At 34.8% G+C, this 13,965-nt stretch overlaps 1 protein-coding gene across 1 annotated transcript in view; it reads right to left on the bottom strand.

Moving 5' to 3' along the window:
* The window catches only part of ATG2B (autophagy related 2B), a 43,630-nt gene that overhangs the window by 16,645 nt on the left and 13,020 nt on the right, over positions 1-13,965 (bottom strand). The window contains 16 exon segments of the mRNA XM_086614195.1: positions 476-546; positions 1,342-1,434; positions 1,700-1,806; positions 3,459-3,539; positions 4,415-4,614; positions 5,497-5,647; positions 5,947-6,119; positions 6,375-6,532; positions 7,685-7,827; positions 7,968-8,160; positions 9,200-9,305; positions 10,116-10,389; positions 11,684-11,866; positions 12,022-12,114; positions 12,641-12,791; positions 13,682-13,943. Of these exon segments, the coding sequence (XP_086470321.1) occupies positions 476-546; positions 1,342-1,434; positions 1,700-1,806; positions 3,459-3,539; positions 4,415-4,614; positions 5,497-5,647; positions 5,947-6,119; positions 6,375-6,532; positions 7,685-7,827; positions 7,968-8,160; positions 9,200-9,305; positions 10,116-10,389; positions 11,684-11,866; positions 12,022-12,114; positions 12,641-12,791; positions 13,682-13,943 (2,439 nt within the window).

Below are 13,965 nucleotides of genomic sequence, written 5' to 3' on the forward strand. Positions count from 1 at the left end.
TTTCTCCAATTCATTTGTTAAACACTAATTCAAGTTCCTCTGTCCTTAAAGGCCGTTACTATATGAATGAGAGCAAAGTTCTAGGTTCTTTTCAGAACCTAGAACTCTGTGCCATATAACACCTTTCAAGTTCAACTATTCAGAATATATATCTCATAAAATGAGATCTCTTTCCTGTGAAGACTTCCTTCCATGCCAACTCCAGATTTTTAAAAATATGCTTTTTTCAAATACCCATTATGGAACTGTAACGAGAAAACGAAGGACCAGCAAGTTGCTCTGACACACCTCTGCATCCACAAATCCAAACTAGAGCACTCAGATTTTCGTCAACACTGTACTATTCATTCATATTCAACTTGCTGCTCCTTTTCTCCTCAAGATTTCTTCAATAACCTGTATGTATGCTGAACAAGCCAGTGATCTTGTTTCTTTAGCCTCTGCAATTCATTAGTCACACCTAAAACATCCTTACCTCTATGGAGGTTCACCGTAACAGTGTTGCACTTGTCAGACAGGTGCAAAACAGCTTCATCTAAAATTATCCTAAAAGATTAAAAAATAGATGAAATAACATGCTAGAGAAATGCTGTGCAATTCACCAGACAAAAGAAATTAGTATAGAAAAAAAATATTTTAAACCGCAAATACATCTAGCATATCCTAAATCCAAACTTTTCACTTCAACCTTTCATATTTTCCAAATCCATTGGTAATTAACCACTACAAGATATTTTTGCCATCACTAATTATATTTTATTTGCATTTCAATTTATACATTTGATCCTTCCTAGAATAAAAAGTAATGCTTCTGGCATACAGAATTAACACTTCTCATTTCTTTTTTTGCCTTTTTTTCTTTTTAATAAAGTAACAGACACATTTGTTTCAAAGGTCATTTATAAGGTTTTAACAATAGAAAAAAGCAACGTGGCAGATGTTTCACATCAGAACAGGCATAACAACAAATGTTAGACTAAAGCTGCAAGAAAAATTATTAAAAAGTTAGAGATGTTCAGTAATCACCAAGTATTTCCTTAATTAATCTACTGTCTCCAAATCATGAATCTTCAAAAAATCTTAAGGTGCTACTAATTAACAAAATAGACATAATTTCATTTCAGAACATCTTCTGACCGTATTAAAAATTGCAGAATTGCCCGTTGTTAAAGAAAGCAATCTAAAAAAAAACACACCAGAAGGATTGCACCTAAGTATATTTCAAAAGAAGCAAACCAGTGTGATGATTTACACACTACGAATGCTTCCTAGGTCAATGATGCAGACAGGCATTACAAGTTCTACATGAGCTTCCACGTTTCACAATCACTTCAATTATACCTGAGAGTAGAAGAGGATTTATCTACCGCAACACTGCTGGAAATGCTGAAAGTTTCAACGGTAAGTAGAGATCTGACTGGCAAAAACAAGGGCCTAACAACAAACAGGAGAAAAAAAAAAAAAAAAAAAATCAATACTCTGTACCTATTTAGAAGCACAATCAAAGTCTTATCGGTTACCTAACTAGAGCTACCCAGGACTAGGCAAGCACTTATTCTACTTTAAATTGCTTACAGTTTAAGTGATTTCTGTTAAGTACTTTTCCCAAATAAGCCTAAATAAATATTCTTTACAATACGCAAATAATAAATACACAGCTGCAGTGCCACCAAGCGACATACACTTGCATTTTATTTACCTGTAATCAAGAGCACAACTCCACAGATGCACATGAAAAGTGGTAATTGTAGCTGGAGGATTATATCCCAGAACAGGCTCATCAGAAATATTCAAAAAATATAAAATCTAAAAATCACAAAGATATTATTATAACACTTCAATATCTGTTAAATTAATAAGCAATTATGCATTAGAAAAGATAAAACCTCTAACAGGTATGACACTAAAATGTTTGATTAGTAGAAGGAAAAGGCAGTGAACAATCTCAGATATTCCAAGGACCTTACCCAGTATCTGAATATAGAAAAGCACAGAATGTAAACAGGGAAAAAGACAATATCCAAACTGTATCCTCAAAGGTATGGAAAAGACCAACCCACAGACACCTAGGTGGCTACTTGTACAACACCTCACAATCCATTTTTAAAGCATTTCTCAAACATAGTCTCATTCATCTCTTTTTGCAGTTTTTATTATAGTGTTAGTATTCTCTTTGTTCTCTTTATCTGAAAAGACAACTTTTCTTGTAATACTATACATTGTTAAAATTATCTTCAATTATCTTTCTTTTTCTTTAGAGAGGGGTGGAAAATATGCTCAGAATCAGACATATGCACACATGCATTGTGTATACTGCTTTTTCATTAATTATTGCATAAAATAAACTCCTATTCTCCTCTTTAAGATCTATCATAGTTCCCTCTCAAACCCATTACACTATGAAAGTTCTTCTTAATTTATTCTAAGCCTGTTGCAAACTGCTAGCTTTTTAATAATTTCTTCTACCTACCTCTTTGGCCAATTTTTTTTTTTCCCCTCTTCCCCCTCCAAAAAAGTGCATTATAGGCAATGTTAGCAAAAATTCACAGAGCAAATAAGCAACATGGTGTAAAGCAGGCCACACGAACACACAGGAATACCATGCTGAGAAGAAAGCAATGACACAGCAACATCCAAAGCGCTAAGTTCAGCTCCATGCAGTTATACAAGAAAAATGCATGTAAAAATATGCATACCATACATACTAGAGGATAAGCAGGATAAGCTTGAATGACAGGGTTTACTATATGTAATCCAGTATGGTGCAAGCACACGCAACTATACTGCTGCTCTGCTAATACCGTGTCCTTGCTCATGCATGTTTACACACGGCTTCCAGATCAAGGGTCTCTAGCCCTGTCTGCAATGCTATACCACACATATCAGTACAACCCTTCTAATTCAGAAGTCTTCTTTTCCATTACTGCTATTCAAATGATGTAAAACAGGAAACAGACAAGGGAGAAACCAGGACTTGAGGAACAAAGTAAGCAGAAGGGAAAAATTCAGAAACGTTTTCAGTGCTGCAAGCAGCACATTTGTTTGTTCTGTGGGTGTTTTTTTACATCAAGGATTATCTAAGTACTTGAGTAGCATTGGACTACTGAGATTTTCCACCTGAACTTTTTAGGAAAAAAAACCACAAACACAACACAACAAAACGACCCCCAAAAAACCTCAAAACCTTCCTAACATGTTGCAGGCAGAGATTTAGGATAACGAGAGGAACTGTAGCAAATGATTACGCAAGTAAGAATTTAAAAGCAAGACTACAGCCTGTCAATGCTCTCAAAGAGAGACAAGAAATAAAGAAAAACACTTTCAAGGGCAGAGTAAGATAGTAAGATACAGCCTAACACAAATATTTTCCACTGAGGTTTAGTTTGATACTTAAAGCAGTTGTTAGAGCAATGAGACTGAAACTGAAGATGTAATTGAGAAAACTGTAGCAGCCTGACCTGTTCGTGCCAGCTTAAACCTGAAGGCAGTACTCTGTGTTGAAGCGTGGCTCCTCTTAGTCCAACAGCAACTAGAAATTCCTGCACAAGAAAAGTTGCATGAGTTAGTGTACATGACATGTAACTATTTGACATCTAGATTATGAAACACCGTCATCGTTCTGCTCCCAGAATCTTCAAGGGACAGGATTAAACACTCAATAATAAAACTCTGTTTCCTAATACAGAAACCCTGGCTAATACAGTCTAATATTTTCTGCAACAGGATACTTTAGAAATGACAACTTTGTGGTGGTGGTAGGAAGGAAGGCTATCTATCCATTCATTCTGGGATTCACCAGGAATTATTAGGAGTACCAACTCAATGTAGTTCTTTCTTATGCTGTTCGAATACAAGTCAATCAAGCCCCTGTGACATTGTGGTGGTCTGCAGATTCCTTCTTCTCTAAGTAATTCTACTGATCCGTTTGTCATCACTGTGCCAGCTAAGGGGTCATCTTTTAGCCATGCTAACGAATGCTACTCTCCAAGCCAAACGAACCACTCATTTACCAGTGCCACTCCAATTCCGTAAGCCAAGGCTGCCTATTAGATGACGCTGCTAGTAAGCTGAGTAGAAAGCTTTTAACTCTTAATATTTATTCTTGTTTGGTTTGGCATCAGATTAAAACTCAACCAAACTAAAACAAGAAAAAGGTCAACTGGACAAGAAATGCATTCAGTAAAGAAATATAGTGTGATCAGCAAAGTGAAGCATTGGAAAAATTAGTAAATTATGCTGATACTTAAATTTTACATTCCATCCAAAAGATTCTAACAGAAAACTATAGTTTGAGGAAGAATAGCTCAGAATTATATGGTTTCTTCATCTATAACCTTTATAATCCCACAGTTAGATGCTTCCATATAAGCTGAGATAACGAAATTTATAAAAGCATAAATTTGAAAACACAAACCTTCGTATTGCTCTCTATTTTATCTGATTGGATTTTGACTGCAACAGTTAGCATACTCGGATAATCCCCTCCTACACCATCTGAAGTAGTCCTACTAAGACCATCTTCTTCAGCAAAACAAATAGTAGGTTCTAACCAATGGGGACGTATCTTGCTGGGCAGTCGTACTTCAGAGGAAGGGACTGCCTCATCTACCATACCTGCAAAGAGATTTTAGAATTAGTTACCTTGTGCTTCAAAGATGTAACTGATGAAGAACTAAGGAAAATCCTTTTTATGCTTAATGCCTTTAAAAATATTTCAATTACCAACAAAATCAGTCATGAACACTGATGACAACCAAAAATGGTGAAGGGGAAGTTACAGGTGATCCAATATTTAAAACCATGGTTCTAGCTAAAATCTTTAATGCGACTGTAAGGTTTGGTTTTTTATTTGCCCAACAAAACGGTAAAGTAGAAATAAAGGACAGAAGTCTCCTATGTGTTACATGGAGATATAGGAATATGTCTCTCCTTTTCATTTTATGAGATAGTGCCAGGTTAATCTCTAAACCCACAATAATCAGGCTTTGCTCTGAAAATCAATTGACTTGACTACCACTGATGGAGACACATTTGATGGGAAAACCTTAAAAGGTTTAACTACATGGGGGTTATCAGCCATACAAACTATATAGTCAACTGAAAATTCTTCATCTGCTGACTACAATTAGCTACTCAGGAAAGATACAGCAGCCACTGGTAACCTGGATCTTTTTGAACTGAATAACCAATAACATGTAGGAAGCATGTACTTTCACAATAAAGAACAGACTGTACAACTGTATCTTTAAAGACAAGCAGCTGCGAAGGAAAGCCTGAGCTAAACCGTAACTAAGCAAATACAGTCATCATGGAGATGTATTACTGTACCCTTTAGAATTAGCCATAAGCAAAATCACTTGTGCCAAATGATACACTATCACAGAGGGGGGAAAAAAAGAAAAAATATATAAAAAAAAAAGACAGCACTTATCCTAAAATCTTCAAGCTTATCTCATTTCAAATTTAGTTCCAAAGCCACTTCAGTCTCTCCCCTACCTTGATGATACAAATTGAGGCTCCTAGAATGGAGGCAAACATAATGTCTGTCCTCAAAGCCTTCATATTTAGTCACGCTGAAAAGTGAACCAGTGTTGAACTCAAACCAGAATTCACCACATTTTCCTTCCAGTGTACTTCCATCATCCTGCTGCAGAAAGAAAAGAAACGGTAAAATGATTGCTTGCTGAGTTTGTTGCAGATATACAGCCTAAACTAACATAACACGTTACCAATATATATTTTCCTGCTTGCATTTAGTTATTCCTATGTAAAGCAAAATAAACAGAATTGCTAAAATATTATATTATGTTATAGTCTAGCTGTAGCACAGTAACATGAAGATTACAGAATTACTATTATAAACACTTGTTCCTTCCAAAACCAGTAAATACAGCATGAAGCATGGTTGAAACACCAGAACAACTTTGTCCCGCCCCAGTGCCTCACCTTTACATCTGTGAATATAGATACTAATCCATGTGTCACATTTAGCAGAACAGACAGAAAGCTTTGTGAATTCTTGTTCTGAGAGTCAGGCTTTTTCCTTCTGCGTGAACGATAGTTTGGTTCAACAGTGGAATAATACTGTAGTGTTTCTTCCTCAGATCCACTCTCATCATCTAACAGACAAAATGAAAAACAACTAACTCTCTAGCTAGTACACATATTACCCCAATAACTCATTATTCTTCCATTGGTAATGCGACCCCACTTGACACTTATTTTACTCAATTAAACAGTAATCTACATTTTTTCTTCTCAGTTTAAATAAATCTTTACTTATAAATTTGCAAATTCTTTCCACTATCAGCTTAATCACTTCAGCAAATTATGCCTTTGAATCATTATAGTTCTAAATGATTTAAGTGCATTACCATAATGAACTGCAGATTTAAACTGACTAAAGCTGTCTTTACTGAATGTGTTGATAAGCTGGCTGGCCACAGACAGTCCAACACCGTAAGAAAGGTTTTCAAATGTTTCTACAGGAGATGGAGCTGTGGGTTCCCACAACAATAAATCATTGCTGATCCTAGGAAGAAATACATTATCATTATACAAAATATATTACTATATTCCCACTTAATATAAGGTCAGTCAAGCAATATTTCCTTCGCAGGCTTCATACAAAAGATTTCATGAAAAACAGAAAAAAGCTCAAGAGCACAAGAAAGAATAATGTATGAATGAGTAAAAGCAATAAATAATGAAAGTAATATTTTTCTCTGTAATTACAGCACGCACATATCAGAGTCTAACATTTGAAAGTGACACAAAAGTCTCTATTAGTAAGTGTATATTAGCTCAGCAGGTTGGAGGAGGGGTGACAAAATCCTATTTTGATCACATCAATTTTCAGGCAAAGTTGCAGAAAATGTTAGTTCTTTTGATTTCAAGTGAGTCTCTGTCTGTTTCGGTATAAAGACAGATGTTATATTCAGTACAGAAGTACATCAACAGAACATTCAATGAAAGGTTCAGCTTTGCCACTGTGGAAGTGAAAAAATGCCTTGGATGTAAAGTAATTGCCTATCAGAGGCTAAAATAGATCACTGTCTCTCTTTATCTAGCTAATGCACAGCATAATATCTATTTTTTTAGTTGATTTAATCTAGTTTTATTTCTTTGTTTTTCAGACAGAAAACTAACAGAAATAAATGCTGAACACCTATCTGTAAGCTGGGTTCATCTTGGTGAACCATCCTAAGGCTTGAAAAACTGGGTTGTTAAGATTTTCTCCCCTAGCTGCCTAGTGGACTCTTAATTATTAGGTGGCAAATCACTGAATAAAAATAAAATAATAAAATTGAATGTAGCCGGTTTTGAAGTACAATGATCTACTGATAAAACAGAATTCAGAAAGATCAGAGCAAGATGAAACATTGTGAACAGAGATCTGAACAAAGCATTCACTGAAAGCAAAAGATCATTTAACTTTACCCTTCATTCACAAAATCTGCCAAACACTTTTTAGCAGCTGGCTGCTATGGCATCGATCAGATACATGACACAGTGGTGTCTCTGATGTCATGTTGGAAGAGTATTTATGCAGGATTTTATGACCTTAGAACACTATACAAATGAATTTCTGCTATAGATGCTCATTCAATCACTTTTATCAGCAGTGAATACAGAACTAAAAGTACAGGTCATGATAACCAAGCAAAACAATTACCGTACTTACCTATTGTAAAGCTTTTCATAAAAGCTTTTGTTTGGTAATGTTAAGTGAATGTTTGGTAACATGAGTTCCAGTACATAATGAGAATTGCTAATTGTTTTATCCTGAAACTCAGTCATTTCAGCTACATCTCCTGGCATCACCATCTGAAAGACAAAAGAAAATTAAAAACTCTCAAGTTAAAAAAAAAAAACAAACCTGGAAGCCAGAAGATGTATATAAAGTAGCGAGAATATATAAATTTTATCTACTATAAGCACAAAGCACTAACAAAATTTTACAGTACCTCTTCATTTTCAAACATGACCCTACGAGAAGAGAAAGGAGAAGGCTCTGGTCTTCTAATATCACAGACATCCTTCAAAGAATGAGACCCTCCTTCTTCCTCCTCTTGAAAGTTATTATCTCCTTCTTCCTCCTCAGCTTCTATCCTTTCCAGAATAGAGTGCGCAGCCAGAGGGTTTATTTTCAATACAATCCTGACATTGGAGAAGTTATGCAGAACAAGCCGTTAGAGATCCTTGCATTTTTATGTTGATGCACAGTCACATGTTCCCTAGCTCTACTAGCTGGCCACTTCATACACATAGACTAAATAGCTCAAAGACCAGGAAATTTTATTAGACAATAGCATATTATAGTAGACAGAGCAATACCATTAAGAAAAACACCACACTCATAGGGACAAATGGACACGGAAAATGAATCATCAAGCAAAAGGGTTAGTGTCTGTTTTTTTCAACTCCATCAGGTGGCTGTCAGGTGACATAACAACAACTTAGTGCTCTCCCAAAATAATAATTGTATCATTATACCATCAACTGTTATTAAAAAATGCTCTGCTACATGACATAGTGGATTACACATACACACTGTTATAGATACATTTATTTGTACCATTTTAAAAGAAAACCACGCTGAAGAAACATCCATACAAACTTGCTGTCAGAAAGCACTAAATTTTGTGGCAAAAAACATTATGTGGCAAATTACACGGTAAACCTAAAATTGCCTCTTTAAACATCTTATTACGTGCTACAGCTGTTAGGTCCGTCTCTTCAGTAACTCTGAAGTATTGTATTGTCTTACATGTGATACAAGATGCAATAATTCAGTCACAACATAATTATCCTTATTGTTTTTACAGCTTTTTACCAGTTTATATTAGTATTTTGAGGCAAAATTTGACTGAGGTGTTTGATGTTCACTCTTGAATGTAAAAGTAGGAGAAATGGTAAAGTGACAAGAAAAAAAAAAGGAAGAAAGTTTCAAGTCTATAATCATACATCTAACTTTCACTGAAATTTACTCAAGTCTACCCAGAAACCATATGCATCAAAACCACCTTGTATTATTATAAATTGAGAGGTTTGAGGGATTTTTAATAAATTCTTGGGTTCAATAGCTACATGTTCTTTCTTTGCAAAATATTTTAAAGCATTTACTACACAGGCAGTCTGCATTAAAACATTAAAACTAGAAAAATAACAGTGCTTCATAAAAATCCAAACTTTTTACCGAGGCCAGTCAAAATTGTCTGATGAGGATGTTATATCTCCATCTATGCCACCAGACACTTGAAAAAATTTTATTGGTGCTTCTGCATTATCTTCTTTAAGTGAACCTGAAGAGAAAAATATTTTTTAAAAATTAACACAGGAATGACAACCACTAACTTCAGGTTGTCCACTCCTCAGGTTCCAAAAGGCTAACTTACCAATGCTATTACTAAGGTACTTATGCAATTTTTGACATCTTTTCTACCAAAAAATTAAATATAAATTTTTAGAAATAAAAATGATTCCACATTATCTTCTATCTAGCAACAGTTAGAAAACCAGACGCTTCTAATGCATTTACATTTATAGCATCACTGTGTCATGTCACAGCCTTGAAAAGTACACAAAATGACAAATCAGCAGAGGATGTTGCGAATATAAATGAGTATCACAGATTTGTTATTTTGAAAAATACCAGGGGCATAAAAGTATTAAAATTTTCTCAACGACTGCTATTTAGGACATCATTCACTTAATTTCTAGACTCGACTTGAGCTTAATTTGCATAGCTGTAGTATCCGCCCCCATAAATATGCAAAACTTACCCTAACTCCAGGATAGAGATCCCAGAGATACCCTACATTGAAACAAACTGGTACAACAATATAACTGAAAATAACAGAAATACTAGCTCAGATCTCAAAAACAAGAATGTAAGCACTACACCTACATACATCAGCCTCCCCCTCTAGTAGTATTATTTTGATTATGCTGATATTTAGCACAGAACACTAAACTGCAGCAGAGATATCTGCTCCAAAATTCAGGTGGAAAGACACTCCCTATCTTAATCCATATGAGAGGACCTTTGTCTCAACTACGTAGTACCTGGGAAAATTAAAAAGAATATTTGAATATACTGTTAACATTCTTACCAGTTAGCTCTTTAAAGGTAAATTCTAATTTAACCTGTTCTGGAGTAGACTCTCCTATAAATTCAGTTTTAAATTCCACATCTGTGAATTCAAGATGAAGAATCTCCTTCTGAAGCGATTTCTTAAACCATGGTCCTCTTTCCTGATCTGACCGCAGGTCAGGTATTGGGAAACGAACAGAGAGATTTAATGCTGGGGCAGTGACTTGAACTGAAACTCTACAGTTTGCAGGAGTACGTGAATCATCCAGAAAAACGTCAGTAAATGCTTTATGCTAAAAAATAAAGGAAAAAAATATCTAAATTAGAGAAAAATAGCGCTAAAAATGACCATGTGGAAAGCTTTTGATGATGTAATATCTAAAAATGAAATAATTTTTCATGTATCACACAAACCACAGATATTATGATCAATTATTATTACTTTTAGGATATTCTATTATTGGTGCTGTTAAGATTCTACTTAGTTAGAAGTCAAGGATTTGCAGAGGTTAGCAATCTTTCAAAAATGGCTATCTTTGTATTTATTTTTTTCTTAGAGAGTGAGAGTACCAAACAATTCTCAGTTGCAGTTCAGAAATATCATATCATGTCTCTCAGACTATTTAAAAAAAAATAAAATCTATTGTTGAGAAGCCAGGAACTATTATTATGTATATTTGCCTCTTTCAGTAAATCATGGCTTCGAGTTCCCGTCACTGATGTGTCATTCAAAACCTCCTTGAAAGTAGCTTATTGCTGACCATCACCAAAAAGCATCTAACTTTCAGGATGTAACCATGTTGATAGAAATTACTGATGTCTTACAATTTTTTTAAACAAGGATTCCCTTAAATAAGCTTTGAAGACTAATTTTTCTATAATCAATTGATGCAGCAATAAAATCATGTGAAGATATTTGTTGCTGTGTAGAAAATTAGTTAATTGCATTAATCCCTTGTCATGTATTTCAAGAAAAGACTTCAAGTTAAACATTATTGTGTGAAATATACTAATAGTTAAATCCTGACAACCTGAACCAAGACAAACAAGCTCCAACTTCTTCTGTTGGTCCTTGATCACTAGAATGCTATGCATATGTTCCCCATCCGTTCTATTACTTATCCCAAAAGTGCGTAAGGCATAGCAGAGGCAACTGGGCTGACTGTGACACCTAAAGATTTCAATACAGAAGTAGAATTATCAGCAACTGTTGTATATCATCTATTATAGAGTATGATGGGACAGATTAGGGCTTAGAAGTCAGTCAAAATTCCTCTTTTTTGCCCAGTTCTGCTTGCTTCAAGAAGTTAAGAATTTATGCAGTTTGTGATGCAGCTACCGTTGCCTTTAGGTCTGTTACCAAGCATGCAATCACTGAATCTAAAATGAGCATCTACATCAGATGGCTACTGTTATGTCAGAAGTAAAAAAAACCGAAACAAACAAACAAACAAAACCTCAAAATATAAAAGAAAAAAACCAACCACCACAAATCAATCAGAATTAGCAATTCCAGGCTTAGTGCCATCCTGCCTTCCTCCTGCAAGAAATCAGCAAGTTTATTAATCAACTTCACTTTCAACTTACCAGATTTATGTGCTTGTTGTAAGAAGCATACGATGCCATCATCTCCACTGTAGTTAGCTTCTGTGGTTGAAGTAAGGAATTTAATCTGTCTACAATACTAATATCCAACTCACAAAACACTGGACTTAACTTTATTTGTAACTCTGCTTTCTGTGGAACAGAACTGAGTCTCCCTTGACTACCCTGAAAAGAAAGAGAAAAAGCACTAAAATCCTTAACAACAATATAGTGAAACAAATCATAATAACTGAGAGTTAAAGAGTCTCTGTTGTTAAAATGAACAAAATCAGACATAGGTATTATACAGAAACTTGGTGGTTTTTAATCTCCCACCTTACCTGAGGTCCTCTATTGTCTGAATGCTTATAATGAAGCTGGAGGCATGGCACAGCATGAGAATCATTTCCTTCTTCAGAATGAAACGTCAGCAGCTTTCGAATAAAATAGTTAAAAATACTTAATAGATGATGAAGAAAGAGTTGCCACAGGAAAAGATATTTATGACATTTTACCTAGAACATCCTACATTCAAGTCAGCAAACAGAGCCCCACTACTTACTCAGTCCGCTTATTCAGCCACTTTATTGGATGTCTCTGACCATTAGAAGAGCCGGACGAATAATTATCACCCTCCAAAACCTTCACGTTGCTCAACTCCATCGGTTAGTTTTGGGAAATATCTACTCTCATTCTCAAACTGTGTTAAGCATATTTAAAAGAGAAGTAAACTAGCAAAGTCTGCCTACTTAATGCTATTCCTGTCAGGTATGACAGCAGTCTGGTTCACTATTTGAACTTGCAATTAAAATACAACTTGCATCTTACGATCATAATGTCTTAAAAAATAATTACGAATTCTTAAAAAAATTAAAGTTACGATCATTTTAAAGTCTAGTATTCTCAGTTATACAATTAACATTTCTTTTCTATGGAACTCCCTGTATTTTTTTTACATACCTCTGTATAGTGAGGCTGAATGGAATGAGAGTCAGTAGAGAAAAGGCATTCCAGGAACTCCATATCCCCAATGGATAAGTCAGTACTAAAACTTCGAGAGGCAGTCCTTTGTCTTTGTTCGTAAGACACTTTGATGCTACTACCTATAAATCTGAATTATGAAAATTATGAATTATGAAAAGTAGCATAAAACGAGGAAAATTATGAGAAGTCAAGATTCAAATATGTAAAAAAGGATCACTAAAATCCTTTTAAAAATCATTAACATCACCGTAATTTCTTCAAAACTAAGAAAAAAATCAAATTATAGCAGTTTTTAACTTTAGCAACAAAGACAATGGAGCTCACTTACGTTACACATTCAACAATGGTCAGTGTAGAGACATTTGTAAACAGTACTTTAGATATCTAACCTAAGGTGCAATTCACATAAAGCTGGGAATCTAACATCCTTATATAGACAATGAAAAAAGTCAAATGCCTCAGGAAGCCTAAATTACATGCATAGAATAAGAAAAGATATATATACCCTTAAACATTTTACTTCATACACTGTATGGGATAGCAAAAACTGCTGGTAAAAAAGACTGTTGACTAACTCTGATTTTGCTCACACTTATATTTTATGCCTACTGATACACTATTGTGCACTAAGTAGAACCCTAAGCTTCTTCATGCAGAAATCCCTATACTGGAATAAAGATGGTCCTGTAAAATACAGCTGCTTCTAAAGAAATAATTTACTTAATGATTCTTGACTCCGTAGATTTCTGTGGTAGAAACTGTACCTAGTTTAATTCATCTATCATTGAAAAGAGCTAGGTTGATTTTAATGTTTATGTACACTTCTTTTTTTATTTAAAAAAAATACAGTCTTGGACACCAGATGTCTAAATTCAAGGCTATTTTGAAATTAACAAAGATTACTAATGCAATTCAAATATTAGGTGACACATTTCCTACGGAAATAAATCTATGTTATGCAAGTTTACTTAAAAGATATTTTTTGTTAATTATATTTATTAATAAGCAAAGTTATACCTAAGGTGATCATGAGAACAAGCTTCTGCAAATACTTCTCGGAAGGACAGAAAATCTTCTGTTGAAAACTTAACTGGCTCAATCTTTTCTATTCGGGTAAAGAAATCCCGAGCCATTGGTGTCAATGGGTTAAGGTTCAGTGAACTTTCAGGTGGGGGTAAAGGGTCAATATGAAGTACAGACACTGAGAAAGTTCCAACTGCCAGTCTAAAAAGAAGCTCAGGTCTGGATTCATCCACAGAAACAGATCTGGATGGAATAGCTGAAATACAAAATTAAGGTCA

This window comes from Tauraco erythrolophus, chromosome 6 (genome assembly GCF_009769465.1).
Source record: "Tauraco erythrolophus isolate bTauEry1 chromosome 6, bTauEry1.pri, whole genome shotgun sequence".
In the NCBI taxonomy this organism is placed as follows: Eukaryota; Metazoa; Chordata; class Aves; order Musophagiformes; family Musophagidae; genus Tauraco; species Tauraco erythrolophus.